Source organism: Stegostoma tigrinum, chromosome 15 (assembly GCF_030684315.1).
Source record: "Stegostoma tigrinum isolate sSteTig4 chromosome 15, sSteTig4.hap1, whole genome shotgun sequence".
In the NCBI taxonomy this organism is placed as follows: Eukaryota; Metazoa; Chordata; class Chondrichthyes; order Orectolobiformes; family Stegostomatidae; genus Stegostoma; species Stegostoma tigrinum.
In genome coordinates, this window is record NC_081368.1 from 66,101,282 (window position 1) to 66,122,286 (window position 21,005).

Consider the following 21,005-nt stretch of genomic DNA (forward strand, 5'->3'; position numbering starts at 1 on the left):
ATTTTAAATTATAGGCATTAGCCCATTCAAAGTGAAATATTTAATGTCTGCATTTAGAAAACTGGGTCCACAACATATACAATGAAATGTTCATTAATCTCATTAATGATAATGTTACTAAACATTTACTTAATCTCATTTCTAAGGGAGACCTCATTTTTATTTTTGCATTTCTCAAGAGTCAGAGGAGAAACACAGACTTATAAATACTTTTCACAATTTCAGCAGAACCAAAATACTTTGCAGCCAGTGAAACACGTTTGAAGCGTAGTCACTATAGTAATGAATGTAGCTAGACAGCAATTTCACACACGGCAAGCTCCCACAAGCAGCAGTGTGTATACGACCAGAGCAATTGATTTAGTAACATTGATGAAGGGCAAGTATAAGCAGGACACCAGGAGAACTTTCTTTTAAAGCGCATTAAGATGCTTATAGTTTAACACGCTCTTCCTTGGTATCTTGCAACAGTCTCCATTTCTTCTGCTTCAATGGATCCCTCTTTTACTTAAATGCACAGTTTATTTAATTAAAAAGAATAATTCTGCGTTTTGATAACCAGAATGTCAACCTAAGTACAGTTCCAACAGCAGTGTCTGTTCTTGTTCTACAGCAGTACAGGATAATTGCTAAATGACAAGCACAGCTTCATTTTATTTACTGCTTAAGATGCATCAAGATAACAATTTGATGGCATTAAAGGCATATAAACCTGAGCTATACTCAATTGTTTTGACATCTTCCAACATCCCAGAGTGAGTACGTGAATATCAACCAGATGAAATGGATGGGATTGTCACAGTGAAGAATTAACAAGCGGCATATTATTAGGTTCCACAGAAATGTTGCCATTTTACACAGTTTTCGGATGAATGCAATAATGGAGAATTAACAGCATCTTGATTTAGAAGTTACGAGCTCCATCCACCTGCTCTCTGCCATTTCTTATGTTACAACCGACTGTGTCTCTGTGTTCATGTAAAACTGAACTGAGCGTTTAAAAGGAAAAGTTGCTCAATATTGTGCTGTACATGCAGTTTAATCTTCCTTTGCCCCTTTGGAGACATAATATCATTATGGGAGTTCAGATGGTTTAGCAGGTCAGCAGTCTGTCTTTTGACTTCTAGAAATTACAGACCCAGCTGTCTACATTAAAGCCCCCTCTCTGACTGGCTGTAAACAACTTTATCAGTTGCAAGTTTGTTTCCACAGGTTGTGGAAGGCGAGTCTAATGCATACAAGTGGCATATTATGCAGTAATGCCAATTATATTGGGTGCATGAAAACATATATGCAGAGCAGGGGAGATTTGTTGAAGGTAAATTGTATTTGACTAACTTGATGGGTTTTTTTGTTGATATAATAAGAAAGGCATTGCAGTGGATTCTGTACATATGGACTTTCTAATGGTGCTAGAAGAAAGGTTGGAGAAAATTTGTATGGAGTTAAATAATAGCTGAGATATGTTGGACGAAATAGCATGTTTCTATACTGTTAGATTCGACAACATTTTCTTTAAGTTACATATAGCTTCTTTGTATGCAGAAGCTGATAATGGCTTTAACATAAATTAGTGTTTTCAACGATCTGAAGTTCAACTGAAGATGAACTCACATTGAGCATTTTCCTGATTAGTGTTTTTTTCCTGAATTACCTCCTTTCACAGCAGATCAGCAAGCCATGCAAAATTTTATACTCAGTCTTCCAGAAACAGATTTATGATGCACTTCCCACCACCTGCATTAGGACAGCCTCTCCCTGGTTAGTGTGTATAACACTAAGCATTTCAACATGCACTGGACTGCAAGAGCACAGACTTCAAACCATCACCTACTATGATATACTGCACATTTCAAAAGCAGATTTCGCACATGATTTTGAAACAGCCCTACACTGCTTCTCCCCATCTCTTGCACCGTCTGTATCCCTTACTGCCTTGAAAATTGATATCAAAATAGGACAAGGGATTTACATCTGATGAGAGGTCTGTAACTGACATGAACATTACTAAATGAAGACAGTCTCTTTCAACAAACCAGCAATTTTTTTTTCTTGGGAATTTATCATTTCATCATGCAGTTGCCAACTCTCCTTTCATCATACCTTGCAGTGGTATCAAGGACTGAGCACTTGGAAGCTCACCTCCACATACTATCATACGCCGATAACATCGTTGAGGGGAATGCAAATGTGAACTGCTTTGACACTTTAAACACCAATGAATTAATTTCAAACATCAGCTAGAGCCTGCAGGAAGGTATTAAACTAATTAAAAGTGGAAATTATGATAAATCTGCATGCAATATAAGTTATTGAGAATTCCCCACTTTGCTTGCAGCAAAGGTCACAAGATTAACCTTGAATTCTTTGGAACCTGTGCTCATCTCCAACTGGGCAAAGCGACTAATTGAAGATTCAACAAAATAGGATGACTCATTCAATGTTTCCTATTAGGAAATTATTACTTATTCACGTCAAAAATGGCACCTCAGGAGCATTTAACAATTCTGCACAAATCACTCAACGGCAGCCCTTTTTAAAATGTGCTCATAACTTGCTAAACTTACCAAGTTGTAAGTCATTGCATGCTGAATGTCTTAACAGATGCTGCTAATGTGCGAGCTGCAATTTTCACCTATACACAAACCAGCTCCATTTGTAAAGCTGAGATCATTCAAACATCTCTAAGTGGTTCAATGATGTCATAGTGTGAACTTGTGGAAGGCTATATGGTCCGATTCATCTCCTGCAAACTAAAACAACCTGCACACTCTCCAATATGGCATTGAATGTGGTGAATCCAATATTCTTACCTTCCATTCCGAGCTGATCATTCAAAACAACGATGGCTCTTTATAGAAAGAGGCTCTTGTTGCCAACTCTACCCGTCTTACCTCATCTTCAAACATTTTCACGCAATGGTCCAGGTTTACTTTAATCAACTGAGTTTTTAAGATTGTGTTTATTTGTGTCAGTTTTCTCTCAGTCTTTTCTTCTCTTCTTTATTCAGAGCTCACTGGTTTGATGTCAGCGCTCTGTCTCCCAGCTATTGTCTGCACCACCTCCATGACTTCCCTTTAATCTAATATTGATGGTAAGATGGCCACTTAACGGCCCACTCTACAGTTTGCAACATTGAAACATTGTCAATGCCTAATTTTACACTTGTTTTATATTTTTGGCAAAAATTTTTGAAAGAGCTGGATTTTACTCTCATATTTCAGCAACCTTCTGAGGACAAGCGTGTTACAACATAAGGAAACGGAAAGGTCTCCAGATGCTGGAAGCTACAGTCAAAAAATGTTGGAGCTGGAAAAGCACAGCAGACCAGACAGCATCCGAGGAGCAGGGAAGTCATCATTTCGAGTTGGAAAACTTCTTCACAATTTGACTTGGTGAGAAGCAGGAATCGTTTCCCTTTTCCAGTTGCCTCCACTTGATTAATTAGTTTCCAAAGTCCAGCAACAGGAATGAGCGATGGGTCGTTGCTGCAGGGGTTGAGAAAGTGCCCTCATTCTGAAAGCTTAATGGAGGTTGCAGCCTTGAGGAGGGGGTGTGGGTAGCGGGAGGAAATATCCACGGTCCTCAAGCTGACGCACTCTGCTGTGAATTCTGAATTCAGAACTGGGTGCAGACGGAAACGTCTGCAACGGCATGCACAGCTTGTTAAAATGAAGAAGGCAGCCTCAAAACAAAACAACAGCGCATCATTTGTAACTAAATCGCCAATTGTATAAATGGATCTGACAGTTGCCCAGCAGAGATTTATTGCTGCCTGCTGTGGGAGATCATGCCTAGAGAGACTGGCAAACAACTGCAGAATGTTATACAAATTGTTCAGAGATTTAAGCAAACATCATTCCAAAGCAAACAGGTATCACCTTCTCAGAGCATCAGAACTGACTCCACTTTCATCCACCAATGGCTGTTCACTCAAATTAATATGATCAAATATTGGGATTTCTTCAATGCTTGAGTGGTTGAGGTTAAAACTTACATTTTCTGTAGTTCCTGTGATGACATGTAGGCCATCGTAGGTTGACTTGATGTACATACCCTACAATAAGAGCAGACAGACAGGTCAATGAGATGTTGCATCATGGTAGATCATTGCAACTTTCCCATCCTTAAACAGCAGGCAATTCTCTGCTTTTGCAGAAACTGCTGGAAGATTCAGAAGAGAATGCACTCCCACCAGCAACAAAAACATACTTCAGAGGGATAATTACTTTTAATCAATATTATGGGGAACGTGAGACTTTGAATCTAAAAGCCCAGGGGTATAGATTTTTCTGGATTGCTAATCTTGTGACATACCACTCTAAAACCAGCCACTTCTACATCACATGACAAGCAATCACTCAACAAGTAAGAGGAAAAAAAGTCTTTAGCATCTCATAAAAACCACCTGCAAAGCATGCATTTCATTCAAGTAAGTTATCTTAAATGCAGGAATTTAAATTACAAAATTAAAATTACAGTGCTCATTAAACAATGCTGTTGGCACATGGTGCAATTTTGCATTCCAGAACAACAGCTTATTCTTTTTCATGCAAAGAAACTGACAGCAATAATAATTTAAAGTTAATCAATGTAGACTCATGGCCTATGGCCTTTGATGACATTTTCTTTTCAAATCTTGCATTCTGCAGTCCAAACATTGGTTGAGTACAATACTTTAGTGCATTATTTCCAGCGTACTGAAAAATTCAAAATATCTCTATAATTAAACATCCAACACAAGCCAAATGGAGTCATAGTGGTCTGCAGCACGAAAACAGCCCATGCTGCCCAGTTTCCACAATTTAATCTCGCCCCGTTTGCCTGTGTTTGGTCCAGATCCTTCCATACCTATCCCATCCATGTACCTGTCTAAATGTTTCTTAAATGACGGAAATTGTATTCTTTTCCAATACTACCTCTGGCTGCTAGCTGTTCCAGACACTGACGACCCGCTGCATGAAAAAAGTGTCCCTCTGGACCCTTTCATATCTCTCCCCTCTCACCTTAAACGTATGTCCTTATCATGGGACAAAGCTGTCCTCTTGCTACCTTATCTAGGCATTTCATGATTCTGTAGACCTCCAATGAGAAAAAAGTCCCAGCCTATCCAACCTTTCCTTATAACTCAAACCCTCCAGTCCAGGTAGCATCCCAGTAAATCTACAATAAACGTGTCAGATCTTGTTACAGTTAATTACAAGAATGCTACCAGCTTTGAAATAAGCCACAGATCTCCAGCACACCAAAAGAAGTAATGCTCAACACGTTTCTAGACATGAAGAAGTTTTTTTAATTCTATCACATGACCAGGGCATCACTGACAGCATTTATTATCCATCCCCAATTGCCCAGAGGGAAGTTCAGAGTCAACAACATTGCTGTGGGTCAGGATGGCAGCTGCCTTCCCTAAAGGGCATTAGTGACCCAAATGAGTTTTTCTGATAATCAACAATGGGTTCATGGTCATCATTAGATTCTTAATTCCGGATATCTTCTTGAATCCAAATTCCACCATCTGCTGTGGCGGGATTTGAACTCGGGTCCCCAGAATGTTATCTGGGTCTCTGGATTAGTAGTCCAGCAATAATACTGCAAAGACATTGCCTCCCCTTTCGGGCAAGTGTCTAGGACCCCGGGACATAATCTCAGAACTTTGGAGTGGGGTACCTACTTAAGGCAGAGATGAGGAAAAACTTTTTTCTTTCAGAGGATAGTGAATCTGTGAAATTCTCTACCACAGATGGCTGTGGAGGCTGGGTCATTAAGCATATTCAAGGCTGAGATAGGTAGGTATTTAATCAGTGACTGAATCAAGAGTTATGAGGAAGAGGCAAGAAAGTGGTTAGATCAGACACAACCCCATTGAATAGGGCTGCAGATTCGAAGGGCTAAATGGCCTCCTTCTGCTCTCACATAAAATGATACTATAGTCTTAAGCATACCTCAGCTCCGCCACATAACCATTCCACTTCAGCAGTCAGTATGTACAGTGCAGTTCCATCTGAAATACATTTTCTTTTCAACTGAAAATGTAAACCTGACACAGCACAAAAGAAAATCAAGCCCACAGCTTCCAAATCCCTCAGAAAAAACACGTGGGATAGCACAAAAAGGCAGTTAGAATTCTCAGATAACAAGGTGTAGAGCTCGATGAACACAGCAGGCCTAGCAGCATCAGGGGAGCAGGAATGCTGATGTTTTGGGCCTAGATCTTAGAATTCTAAACTTGCTTTGATTCCATTATTAAGAATATGACCATATCTATCAACAAAGCCAGTTGCTCACACTTCAGTTACTAATGAGGTTAGTTATGCCTTCTCCTCACTTGAGTGTTAAATTGTGTTTGCCTTTAAATCAGTTTGAGGGCACTGAATCAACTCATAAAAGGTGACCAGTACTCCTCAGCCAAACAGGAAGCAGCGCAGTAAATCTACATCAAAAACAAATCTGAATAACAGATGAATAACATCCACTTATTCATTGATGTCATGATCTACTGTCGCACTGCAGCTTTTCAAATGAATTTTTATAGATATCCAGGGATTTTGGAGGTTGCTGTAACCAAACTCTTCAGGCAGGGAACCTGCAGGATCACACAAGATGTTGTTTTTCAATCCTGCCCAACATGACTGTTTATTAATACTCAATAAATACAGCGACCTCAGTGTTTACACAGCAGGAGGATACAAAGAAAAAAATCAATTCTAAATTAGTTATAAATGAGCAACAAATGCTGACCTAGTCAGTGATGTCCACATCCCACAAGAAAATGGGAGATATTGTAATAAAACAAAAGAATTCTGGGTGGATGGAGTCAATGAGACAAGAGCGGTTGAGATGCAATCAAAGGTCAAGATAGAACTGAAATAAAAACTAGCGCAGCCCCAGAGATTATGTTCCTCACCTTGACAGTGCACTCGGAATAGCCTTGTAGGCACAATTTTGAATGGGACACGTGGATTCTCCAATTTGTGTTTTTTTGCCAGGTCTCCCACGCCGATGCCAGTCTGATTTACGAGTCTGTTTTCTAGTCAGGTGGAAACAGGACTAGATGTCTCAGCTGCTGGTGGGGTGCAAAGTTTAACCTAGCCTTGATGGCGGAGGGCCGGGGCAAAGGTGTGGAAGCTGGGACTGTGTCTTTATTCAAGCTGAAATTAAGAGTGGCATGTGGTCTGTTCTGTAGTCTGCCTGACAGTGACCCTGGGTAATTCGATTTATAGATAATCAAGGTAAGTTGTCTTACTGGGATGAAGGTACAAGATACAAGTTGTGTGTTAAGCTGTCCATTTACTTCCAAAACTAAAAGGGAGTTGGATCATCACAAACAACTGATCAGCATCGCTGCATGGATACAAAGCTCAAGTCAATCATGCTGCCATGTTGTCAGGCTTCGAGATAGGATGGGTACTGAAGAAGCCATGTAACAGGAGGTTACATACTTTTCTAAAACATCACTGAATGAGACGGACAGTTTGCCAGGGTCCAAGAAAGATACAGCGCAGCTAAAAGCAAAATGTTTTAGTTCAGTACACCGGAACGCAGACTGCAGTTTGTGTCTAGATTGAAAAGACGAGAGTCAAAAGAAGCTAAAATGAAGTTGGATTCACCCAGCCTGTGCTAGAGGGAGGATATCAAGTGAATGACAGCTCTGGGGCTGAGAAAAGAAATGAATACGAGTAAATCTCCAGGAGCTCAGAATCATTTTGGACTGATGCTGCGAGAATTAAAGATACTGTACCATATACACGATTTTATTTTTGTTTGTGGCTAAAGTAAGAAGGGGTATTCCATTCTGTAATTTCAGGTACTGGTTATCCACAAAATAGTGTTTATTCAACAGTGCTTTTAGTCATTTGTGACAGTAAACCATCTTACAACTTTAAACACTGAGGTGTCACTTTATTAAGGTTTAACTTTTAAAAAGGAATTTGAACCTCCAGTTCTCAGTGTCCATGCAGATCATTATAATCTGATCATACTGAAGGCAGTTTTACATCTAGAATCTTAATTGTTGTTTTATCATTCTTCATTTCAAACATTGCGTTGAACTCCATTGCGTTGTGATTGCTGTTACAGCGATGCTCACATACTTTTGGTTAGTCAATTAAATCTAGCACAGTACTTATCGGCAAATCTAATAGGTAATGCCAATTTGTAGTTGATGATACGTTGCAGAAAACTAAGCCAGTCAAGAAGTTCATTACCTTGCTGATGTGCGAGTGTGCTGAACCCAATCCAACTGAAAAACCATCCTGCCTTTCCTCAATATGAGTCTAACCTCCATATTACAATACAAGCTACCACTTCACAGTGCCCATCAAAGGCGCCATAGACAATTTCAACTGAAGTCTTAAATCAATTACAATTTTTAATTATAATAAAGTGTGTCCTGCCTGCTTACACCCATTATTAAATATTCTTTGATTATTGAAATGATTGTACCCTTCATTATCAAGTTTATCTCTCCCTTTCCACTATGTCCATTATCTTTCCTCTAAATCTTGTAGTATGGTATACACAGTTCCCAGTTCCGACTGTCTTGTAGTCATGTCACATTAAATGGCTACCAGATCATATTAATTACGATTAATTCATGCCTGGATAAATTCGATCTGTTCCTGACCATTTCCCATTTTAGTGGAATGAATGGTTATTTGGGCCATACATTCTAACCTGTACTCCTGGATGATTTCCTACTTCCCTGCCCTAATTTAAATACTTTACATCCTTTAGTTTTCCCTTCAGACACAGTGCCTAAATCACAATTCCTGACCACTGCTTGTTTTCCAATTGTTAGCTATATTAATTCTTCATTTTCATTTCTCCCCACTCCCTCCACTTTCCTGCTAAAAGTCCTTGTGATTGGTCCATATATGCTTTCTGCTCAGGCCCTGATCCCCACCCAAATGACGTGTAGGCTATACCAATAACATGGTTCTTCAATAGCAATATGAGTGCCAGTGTCTCTACAAAATAGAACCTCTGTTTCTCAAAGTGCTTTCCTCTCAAGTTTGTTTCTCCTGATACCAATTTCTACTCAGCTCAGAAAACAATACATGATCTATAATTATTGCCAAGCTTCTGATAGTTTCCTACAGAGCCTTATTCTTATGTTGGTATATGTCAAAGAGTCATAGAGATGTACAGCACAGAAACAGACCCTTCCGTCCAACTTGTCCATGCCAATCAGATATCCTAAATTGATCTAGTTCCATTTGTCTGCATTTGGCTTATGTCCCTCCTATTCATGTGCCCATCCAGATGCCATTTAAATATTGTCATTGTACCATCCTCCTCTACCTCCTCTGGCAGCTCATCCAGATGCACATCACCCTCTGCATAAAAAAAAACTGCCTCTTATGTAGCTTTTAAATGTCTCCCCTCTAACCTTAAACCTATGCCTTTGTAGTTTTGGACTGCCCTGCCCTGTGTAAAAGACCTTGACTATTCACCCTGTCCATGCACCTCATGACTTTATAAACCTCTGTAAGATCACCCTTCAGCCTCCAACACTCCAGGGAAAATAGCCCCAGACAAATCAATGTTTTCCTATAGCACAAACCCTCCAGCCCTGGCAACATCCTTGTAAATCTCTTCTGAACCTTTTCAAATTTCACAACATCCTCCCTTTAGCAGGGTGATCAGAATTGAATATAGTATTTCAAAAGTAGCCTAACCAATGTCCTGTATAGGCCAAAACATGGCCACCCAAATCCTATACTGACCAACAAAGACAAGCATACCAAACTCCTTCTTCACTATTATGTCGATGTGTAGCTCCACATTCAAGGAACTACGAACTTGCACCCCGATGTCTCTTTGTTCGGCAACACCGCTCAGGGCCCTACCATTAAGCGTATAAGTTCTGTATTGATTTGCCTTCCCAAAATGCAGCAACCTTAAGGGAGCTCATAAAAAATGCCCGCTGTCAGCACCATTAATTATGTAAATTAAACTCTATCTGCCATTCCTTGGCCCATTTGCTCATCTGATCAAGGTCCCTTTGTACTCTCAGGTAACCATCTTTGTTGCACACTACACCACCAGATTTGGTGTCATCTGCAAACTTACTAACCATGACCCCTTTAATCACTTCCAAATCATTTATATAAACAACAAAAGGCAGTGTACCCAGTACCAGTCCTTGCAGTACACTGCTGGTCACAGGCCTCCAGTCCAAAAAGCAACTCTCCACCACCACCCTCTGTTAGTCACCACCTTCGAGTCAATGCTGTCTCTAAATGGCCAGTTCTCCCTGAATTCAATGGGATCGAACCTTGCTAACTAGTCCACCATGCAGAACCTTACTGAATGCCTTGCTGAAGAACAAATGGAAAACATCCACTGCTCTGCCTTCATCAATCCTCTTCCTCACTGCTTCAAAAAATTCATTCAATTTAGTGAGACATGATTTCCCATCCACAAAGCCATGTTGACGATCTCTAATCAGTCCTTGCCTTTCCAAATACATGTAAATCCTGTGCCTCTGAGTCCCCGCCAACAACCTGCCCACCACTGATGTCAAGCTCACGGGTCTATAGTTCTCTGGTTTTTCATTACCACCTCTCTTAAATAATGGCATTGCAATAGCCAAGCTCCAGTTTTACAGCACCTCACCTGCAGCTATCAATGATACAAATGCCTCAGCAAGGGGCCCAACAATCACTTCCCTAGCTTCCCACAATGTTTTAGGGTACACCTGATCAGGTCCCAGGGATATACCCACCTTTATGCATTTTAAAACATATAACATCTCCTCCTCTGTAATGTGCACACTTTTCAAGATATCACTATTTATTTCCCCAAGTTCTCTACCTTCCACAACCTTCTCCACAGTAAACACTGATACAAAGTGCTCATTTATTATCGTTCCCACATCTCCTGTGGTTCCACTCATTGGCAGCCTTACTGATCTTTAAGGGGCTCCATTCTCTCTGCAGCTATTCTTTTGTCCTAAATGTATTTGTAGACACCCTTTGAATTCTCTTTAACTCTATTTGGCAAATCTATCTCATGTCCCCTTTTTGACCACTTGGTTTTCCTCTTAGCTTTCCTCCCACTGCCCTCCTACTCCTCCAGGGATTCACACAGTTCCTGCTGTCTATACCCGGCATATGGTTCTTTCTTTTTCTTGGCCGAAGCCTCAATTTCTCTAGTCGTCCAGCATTCCCTACACCTACCAGCTTTGCCCTTCACCCTAGCAGGAACATACTACCTCTGGGCTCTTGTTATCTCATTTTTGGAGGCTTCCCATTTTCTGGATGTTTCTTTACTCGTGAATATCCGCCCCCAACCAACCTTTGAAAGTTCTTGCCTAATGCTGTCAAAATTGACCTTCCTCCATGTTAGCACTTAAACCTTTTGAACAGGTACATCCTTTCCCATAACTATTTTAAAACAAATAGAACTATGATCCCCAGCACCAAGGTGCTCCCTCACTGACACCTCAGTCACATGCTCAGTCTCACTTCCCAACAGTAGATCAGGTTTTGCTCATTCTCTAGTACATGCATCCACCTACTGAATCAGAAAATTTTCTATACACAATTAACTAAATTCCATTCCTTCCAAACTCTTAACATTTTCGCAGTCCCAGCCAAAATTTGCAAGTTTAAGATCCCCTACCATTACAACCCTATTATTCTTACAGATAACTGAGATCTTCTTACAAGTTTGCTTCTCACTTTCCCACTGACTACTAGAGGGGGTCGCTAGTACATTCCCAATAAGGTGATCATCTTTTTCTTATTTCACAGTTCCACCCAAATAACTTCACATGGCAATCTCGCAGGAATATCCTCTCTAATTACAGCCATGATATTTTCAGTAATCAAAAATGCCACTATAACTTCTCTACTGTCTCCCCTTCTACCCTTCCTATAGTATTTATACCCTGAAATATTAAGCTCCCTGTCCTGTCCATCCTTGAGCCACATACTGGCTCCATCCCGCCTCCTGGACATGTCAGTCTTCTCTCCACCTACCTGCTCCTCTATCCACCTTCTATCATTGCCTCCCCCCCTCTCTATTTATTTCACAGCCCCCTGTATGTCCGCCATTTCTGAAGAAGGGTTCAGACCCGAAACGTCAGCTTTCCTGCTCCTCTGATGCTGGTTGGCCTGCTGTGTTCATCCTACTCTACCTCTTGTTATCTCAGACTCCAGCATTGGCAGTTCCTACAATCTCTGTTATAGCTATGATATCCCGGTTCCATCTTCCCAACCATGCCCTGAGTTCATTTGCTTTACCTCTCGGGCCTCTTGCATTGGAATAAATGCAGTTTAATTTATCAGTCCTATCTCGTTCTCTGCTTTGTTCCTTTTGCTCCAATCCTATGTGTTGTAATTGATGCCACAAACAAACCGTCCAGAAACACATTCTACTCCATTGTATGTGTGACTGCTTCCAGGCAGCCCTCCTGCTCAATGACTCTGAGCTGGAGAGGTGCACAATGGATGAATCAATTGTGATGGTGTTTGCTTGGAACGGCCAAACTGTCAACAAACATCCACACGCTGCAGACAGAGTCAGTCTGAAATAGAGAAAGTGAATTTGAAGCAGTCAATGGGAGCTAGAGGGAATGCAATCTGAGGGAGACAGTAGGAAACAGAGTATCCTGGGAATCAGTCAGAGTCAGACATAATTAGTTTGAGAGCATCAATCAGAATTGAAGAGAGTGCGTGCCTGAGGGCGTCAGTTTCACTGAGAGTGATAGAGCCACCAAAGGTGTCAGTGAGAGTGAGAACAACGACGAGACTGAGGGAGTCAGTGAGAGTGAGAACAACAGTGAGATTGAGGGAGTCAGTGGGAGTTATGGGGAGAATGGAGGAGAGAGACGAGGAGAAGGAGTGAGTCTGGGCCTTTAATCAGAAGTAAGTGTGATGGAGGCAGCTGGAGTGAGAGGGATTTGAGTATGAGACAGTCAGTTGCGGTCACAGAGAGAGAGAGAGAGAGAGAGCGAGAGAGAGAGTCGAAACGATTCAGTCTAAGTAAGTCTATGACAGAACGCAAGTGTGATGTGGATGGTCATAGAATCAGAGAGATCAACAGCACAGAAGGAAAAACACCTTCTGGTTCATCATGTCTGTACCTTTCAAAAACAGCCACTTAACTATTCTCCAGCATTTTCCAGCAACTGGCCCATAGCCTTGGCATTACAAGTGAACATCTAAATACTTCATAAACGTGATGAGGATTTCTGTCTCTCCCACCCTTAGAGGCAGTGAGTTCCAGACTCCCACCGTCATCTGGGTGAAAAGGTTTTCCCTCATATCTCACAACCTTCTCTCCCTCACCTTACGTCTGTATCCTCAGCCAGCAAACCCTCCATCAAGGGAGAAAAGTTCTTCCTGTCTGCGCCCCTCAACATTTTATACATCTCAATCATGTCCACTCTCAATCTCCTTTGGTCTCAAAGGAAAACAATCCCAGTCAGTCCAGGCTCTCTTCAGCCAAGGCAACATCCTGGTAAATCACCTCTGCACCCTTTCTAATGCCATCAAATCTCTCCTGTAATGTGGATTCGAGAATTGCACATAGCTGTAGCCTAACTAACACATTTTACAATTCCAGCATAACCTCCCTGCTCCTAAACTCTATGCCTCAACTATTAAAGGCACGTCACTTTAATCACTTTATCCACCTCTCCTGATACGTTAAGGAACTGTGCACACACACCAAATTTGCTCTGATCCGCAGTGCTTCCCGTGGTCCTACTGTTTGTTATGTATTTCCCTTTTTTTGTCTGCCCAAGTACATCACCTCACATTTATCCACAGAGATGGGCATGGTAGGAGCGAGAGAGAGATATACAGTTAATATGAGTCTTGGGAGTCATTAAAATTTAGAGAGGGTGTCAGAGTGAGAGAGAGAGTCAGTATGAGGAAGTCAGAATGAGAGAGGTAAAGAGTCTAAGGGAGTAAATTGGGATTAACGACAGAAAAAATGTAAGGGAGTCAGTCAGAGTATGACAGAGAGTGAGTCTGAGAGGGTCAGTTGAAGTGAGAGACGAACGGAGTACCAGGGTGTCAGTCAGTGAGAGCGTGGGAGTGAGGCAGATGAGTCAGCTGAATTTGAGAGAAAGTGAACGTGAGTGAGTCAGCTAGATTTAGACAGAGTGATTCTGAGGAGTCAGTTAGAGAGAATGATATTGCCTGCAACGGAGTCCATCTGACAGAGAGACAGTAAGTGCGAGTGAATCTACTGGAGTGACAAGAGGAAGTGAGTCTGCGAGGAAGCAAATCAATAAAAATAGTGATGAAGGAGGTGACTGGCTCTTCACAAATGCAGGAGGTCAGGAGTGAAGACTCTTACGGAGTTCTGAGGCCCAGCAGTAGAAATGAGAGAGCAAGCATTGAGGGAAAGGCAAAAATAAATGATCAAAGTATTGTCAGTAGGGTTCTGACTAAAGAGTTCTTTTCAACGTTTGTTCTAAATCCACAATTTGCTTCTGTTCGCTTTAGCAGCTCCATAATTAGCAGCTTACCAACAACAAGGGCTGTGCATGTCATGAATAACACATTCCTTGATGTGGTCATCTCTCAGCTTAATGGTTTGAAGTTTTGAGAGTGATGGTTGAGCTCCTGTTAATCGAGGCGAGCCAGGTGGAAATCCTTAGAGTGCATCTCACCCCCTTACCAGACTAACAGGAGTATCACTACAGCTACCAGTAGCTAATCCCTGAAGAAGCAACTCTAAGGGAATAGACCACTGCCTCTGGACCTCTAAAAATCACCTCTTCAGCTGGGTCTCTTCTCCCAGCTCTCCACTGAGCAACGCCCAAAGGAAAAGGATACACTCAAGGCCACTGAAAAGAACTGAGGCATTGACGCTTCTGACAAGGAGGAGAAAGCTGCCAACAGCTTGATTTGATTTACTATTGTCACTCGTACCAATGCACAGTGAAAAGTTTTGTTTTGCATGCAGTACAGGCAGATCATAACACAAAAAGATCATATGGTGACAAAACAGAGCGAGGGACAAAGAAGACACACAAAAAGCAAGATCTGCAATAAATTTGAAATTTGACAGGTCTATTCAGAAGTCTAATAACAGCAGGGAAGAAGCTGATCTTGAATCTGTTGGTGCCTGTGTTTAAGTTTTTGTATCTCCTACCTGACAGAAGAGGTTGGAAGAGATTATAACGAGGGTCTTTGATGTTGTTGGCTGCCTCTCCGAGGCAGCGAGAAGGGCAGATAGAGTTAATGGATGGAAAGTTGGCTTGCCTGATGGGCTAGGCTGGGTTCGCAACTTTCTGTAGTTTCTTACAGTCCTGGGCAGAGCAGTTGCAGCACCAAGCCATGATGCATCCAGACGGAATGCTTCCTATGGTGCACCTGTACAAGTTGGTGAGAGTGCTTATGGACATGTTGAATTTCCTTAGCAGCCTAAGGAAGTAGAGGTGACAGAATGGCATCTCCAGATCCACCACGGTACAAGTCGCTTTCAGGCTCAGCACCTCAACTATGATGTATAACTGCTACAGCAGGGGGAGGAGAACGAAGCCAAACCCGGGCCTACAAATTCGTTTTCACCCACCAGACAGGAACACCTTCCACCACTGCCCCACCCAGACCTTCATCCCACTGTGGAAAAACTTATGGATCCAAAATTGACCTCTTCAGTCATCTGAAGACCCACCAATGACAAACAGTCTCTGGCAGCACCATTAACAAAAATGCTCTGGCAGCAGCTGTGGGCAGAGAAACGGAGTTATCATTTTGAGTCCCGTTTGGTTCTTTGTCAGAGCCAAAGACTCAAGCAGTGTGACAGATGTCATCCTTGATTCTAAGAGACCACCAAAGATGGTGATGACTAAGACCAACAGCGTGGGTTCAATCCCTGTATCAGTTATATTAGCTCATTATTGCTTGTCTCTTCACCTTACCCCACAAGTAAGCAGTGGATACCTTCAAGCTATACACAACTAACCGTCTCTATCCAGTGGAAGGACAAGCCTGTTGTTCTTTGTAGACATTGACTCTTTAATTTTGCCCTTGTGCCAGAGGATGGGAAAACGGCACATTTTTCACCCTGACCTGAAAAGGGTGAAAGGTTAAGCCCAATAACCAAAGGGAAGTCAGCTTAACTTGCGCCATGTGAACTCGCTTTGAGAAACAATAATCCTGGATAATATGGACAAATGTGGAATAATTAAGGATAGAACTGATTCACTAAGGACCAATGATGTTTAACCAATTGGAGGGAGCTTTTTGGCCATTTAAGAGAAAGAGTCGGTGAGGGTAATGAAGTTGATATAGTATACATTGACTTCCAGAACGCATTTGAAACGCTGGGTTCAGTCTCAACCAGAATATCTGGTCCAACTCTGCTTCAGCAAGGATATGAAGGCATGGGAGAGGACGAAGAAAAGAATTACAGAGGATGAGAGACAAATTCTCCATGGATAAATTGTAGAAGCTCTCCTTAAAGATGATCGGGAAAGGATTTGAGAGAGCTTTTCAAACCAATAAAAGCCTTGGACAGCCTAGAGGGCAGGAATCCATTCCCATTGTTAGCTGAGTCAGTAAGCAAAGGACACCAATTTAAAGTGTTTGCCAAAAGGACCAAATATGACACGATAAAGAGAACCAGGTGGCTGGCATTTGGAATACCCTGCTGGAGCCTGTGCTAGAGGGAATTTACTCGCATCTTTCACGAGAGAATTGGCTAATCAGTGGAAGAGAAGAAGATTGGTAAAGCCAGGGTGAATGGATAGGGGAGTGAGACTCGCTGAAGTGCTTTCGCAGAGAGCTTGCATGGACATGAGGGGCCAGACAGTGTATAGTAATTATTCTGAGTCTATGAGACATAACAAATGAGCACAAAGTCTCAAAGAGATTAAGATTAATTAACCTTGTGTTAACAAGGTGTAGGGCTGGATGAACACAGCAGGCCGAGCAGCATCAGAGGAGCAGGAAAGATGACATTTCAGGTTGAGACCTTTCTTCAGAAAATTAACCTTGTGTGCTTTTTCTCAGACTCTGTTTTATAATACATGTCAGCTTTATAGTACAGACAATTGTTTTCAGCTTTACCAACCATCTGACTGTATTATGACACATTCAATCTTTATCGCAAATTTTTGCTGCGCTGCTGAATTAGTTTTCTTCAAATGTCCTGATTCTCTCATTCTTTATAATTATTCTAAAACTGTAGCCTTTATAACAATCCTGCGCCAAATGCCACTGTCCAATTCACCCATGCCCTGTCCTCCTTGCATGGCCCCCAGCACCTTGTATTGAAATCCCATCCTGACCTCAACCTTGCCTACTTCTGTGAATTCTGCCAACTGTGCTTTCTTTCTACATTATTCAAGGCACAAGATAAATGCTGTTTTACCTCCCACTGCTCAAAAGGCCTTGAAGCTTCTCTGCTAGTCAGTCCAAGCTGCCACCAGGCAATCTCACAGTCCGAGAGGAAAGCAAGAGAGGGCGCTTAGAAGCTGACATTGGCAAATTTCAAAGAACAAAGAACAATACAGCACAGGAGCAGGCCCTTCGGCCCTCCAAGCCTGCACCGTGATATTTTGCTCTTCCATATGAAAACTGTCTTCACATACAGGATCTGTATCCCTCTGTTCCCTTCCTGTTCGTGTATTCATCCAGGTGCTTCTAGAATGCTGCTATTGCGTCTGCTTCCACCACCTAATCTGGCGGCGTGCACTTACCACCCTTTGTGTGACAAACATGCCTTGTGCATCTCTTTTTATACTTCTCCACAAAACCCCCACCTTGAACTTGTGGCCCATAGTAACTGACCCCTCCACCCTGGGCCTGATCTGCTCTATCCATGCTATTCACAATCTTACAACCTTCTATCAGGTGGCCCCTCAACCTCCTGTATTCCAGGCAAAACAAACCTAGTAAATCTAACAAAATCCGCAGTTAATGGAAAAGCTCAGTAGGTCCGGCAGTATCTGCAGAGGAAAAAAATCAGAGTCAACATTTCGGGTCGGGTGATCCTTCCTCAGAATTCCTTTCTTCATGGCTAAAATCCCTCATACTAGGCAACATCCTGGTAAACCTTTTCTGTACTTTCTCCAAAGAATTCACATTCTTCTAGGAGAGTGGTGACCAGAACTGTATGCAATATTCCAAGTGTGGCTTAACTAAAGTTCTATAAAGCTGCAGCATAACTTGCCTGTCCTTGTACTCAAAGCCCCTTCCAATGAAGGCAAGCGTATCACAAGGCCATTTTTAACTACCTTATCTATGTGCGCTGCCGCCTACAGTGATCTGTTGGCCTATAGACCCGGATTCCTCTGCATATCAATATTCCGTAGGGTTCTGCCATTCACCGTATAATTTCCCCTGTACTTGACCTTCCAAAATGCATCACCTCACACTCACCTGGATGAAAGTCCATTCGCCATTTTTCTGCCCATGCCTCCAACTGATCTGTTTCCTGTTTAACTTAAGCTTTAATTTTTAACATTACAAATCAGCAAGGGGCAAGAAGTTCAGGAGGCACCAAAGGCAGGTCAAGGAGAAGAAGAGATGTTTTGAGTGGTATAGTTACAGGTTTTTCAATAGCATGAGGAAAAATTCTTGCAAATGGAAACTCAAAAACATTAGTGCAAAACAGTACATTTCAAGCAGTTTAAAGTTATTTTTCTTTTATTTATCCATCAATTATTCCCTGACTGAGAGGACCGGCAAGCAATTAATTAATGAAAATCAGTTTCTGATTATATCTTAAGAAAAATGGAATGAGTGTCAAGTGCAAATAGTCTAATAGGTCTCAGTATCAATGATGGACATTGAGCTCTCATATGACGCTAAGCCCACCACAGCACGTTCTCACACAGCCTTCCTGCTAGTTTGGCCAACCTAGAGAGCATAGAGTCAGAGTCATACCTGTCTATAGCTCGGAAACATGCCATTCAGCTCAACTTACCCATGCTGCTCAGTTTTCACAATTCAAACTATTCCCATTTGCCTGTGTTTGGTCCCTGCCCCTCCATACCTATCCCATCTGAGTACATCTCTAAATGTTTCTTAAATGATGAAATTGTACTTGCTTCCAGCACTACCTCTGGCAGCCTATACCAGACACCCACCACTCTCCGTGTGGAAAAAAATCGCCTTGCTGGACCCTACTGTATCTCTCCCCCATCACCTTAAATCCACAATGGGGAAACGCTGTTGGCTATCTCCCTTAGCTATACCTCACATGATTTTATAGGTCACCCCTCAGTTCCCTATGCTCAAGGGAAAAAAGTCCCAGCCTATCCAGCCTCTCATTATAACTCAAACCTTCCAGCCCAGGTAGCATTCTTGTAAATATTTTCTAATACATTCTAGTTTAATAGTATCCTTTCTATAGTTGGACAACCGAAACTGCACCTTGTACTCCAAATGGGGCCTCACCAATGTCTCATACAGCTGCAGCATGTGTGAAGACTTTTCACCATCACATTCAAATACATTGGAATGAATCAAGTAAAAGCTATGAAGTAATTCACTGAGGTCTTGGGTCACAGAGGGTAGTGGCCTGCCTCTGAACCAGAAGTTCCAGGTTCAAGTATCACCCAGGACTTGACAGTCAAGGAACATGCATTCATAAAGCAGGCACACAGGTTGAGGATCAATCTGCTAATCCTTCTAATAACAGGTAGTAAGAGCAGGAAAGATTCCTGGTCACACATTTTATGTAAATAATTGGAGCAATTGTCATACATTGCTCCAGGCATGTGAAAATGACATGACACCAATGTTTTGGCTGAATTGTCTATGTCAGCAGCACAGAGATTGATTCCCAAACCATATAGCTTGGGTTATGGACCTACCTCTTTGCCCTAGCTGTGTAGGTAATGTGCAGGTTTACAACACAACAGAAGATTGGAGACAAAATATACCACAGCAAGGATTCATCACCAAATGGTGGCTGCATTAAACTAAGCTGCAGTAAATAGAGAGTTTATTGCACATGGTTATGCAGTATTGGCAATGATGTGAAAGAAATAAGTCCTTACCAAGCCCTCACTGGGCATGATATTTGTTAGGTGGACAACTTCAAGGTGTGCAGACTGTGACACGAGGGAGTCCGATGACAGTGAGATGATGTGATCACAGATCCCAGATAATGTTTTACACTGTAAGTAATCAAAGAATCAAAGACTGGTGTTAGTAATGTGAAAAATAAATGCAAGCTACCTTTTCCTTTCATCAATTGTTCTTTTTATAGTTACCAAATGAAAGCATGTCATTAATCATGCTGCATAAAATACATTATGCTGAAAGAGAGGCACTATTAATCCATCATCATACATATTAACTCTGTATTTCGTGCTTTGTGGGTTTCCAATTGAGTCAATTTCATTACCATTTCAGGCTCACATTCTTAGGCAAGTCCTGAATTTCATGTCTGATCTACAATTTTATTACTTTGTTTTACCTATATGTTGCTGTGTGTTCAGTAATTGCTGAACTGTCAGCACAGACACAGCAGTGTTAATTTGTTGAAGATTTAAATGCAACAGTTTGTTCTCTGGCTCGTGTCACACTTTGCAGAATCAATGGGTCCAGTATTTAAATTTCTGCTGGCAATTTCATTTACAATACAGTTTTGTTTGTCAAAAAGTGAGGCAGTTATCGCCACCCCTCCCTCTGAAATAATGTAAGAATTGGCTATTTTGACAGATTATATTCACATCACCACCCAATCCGTACACTTCACAAAACTGAAAGCTTGTCAAGAAAAAGGGTTTCCAATTTTTCTGCACATGTTTCACAGTTCTTTTTATAAATGACACCAGAACACATACACACACAATAGTGACTTTCCAATTGTATTAGGGATGAACGAAATCAGAATCAGTTCTCAACCCTAAATGATTCATACGGGATATCCCACAAAAGAAAATCTTCTGTATTTTCTGAATGATGTGGTGTTGAGGCCAACCTTTCACCCTTACTCAACACCACAGCCAAAAAGATTCATTGTTTGTTCATATCATCATCATTTCATAAGATGTTGTTAACAAATTGGTCGCCACGTTT

General features: G+C 41.6%; 1 protein-coding gene across 5 annotated transcripts in view; it reads right to left on the reverse strand.

The window, feature by feature from the left end:
• Positions 1 to 21,005, reverse strand: part of si:ch211-26b3.4 (connector enhancer of kinase suppressor of ras 2) — a 554,826-nt gene that overhangs the window by 289,691 nt on the left and 244,130 nt on the right. For all 5 annotated transcript variants that reach the window (XR_007248946.2, XM_048544970.2, XM_048544968.2 and 2 more), the window contains 2 exons: positions 19,979 to 20,098; positions 3,998 to 4,057 (listed from right to left, as the gene is read on the reverse strand). Coding sequence is in view for 4 of the 5 variants with exons in the window: in XM_048544970.2 (XP_048400927.1) it covers positions 3,998 to 4,057; positions 19,979 to 20,098 (180 nt within the window). In the remaining variant the exon portion in view is untranslated. The remainder of the gene's footprint in view (positions 1 to 3,997; positions 4,058 to 19,978; positions 20,099 to 21,005) is intronic.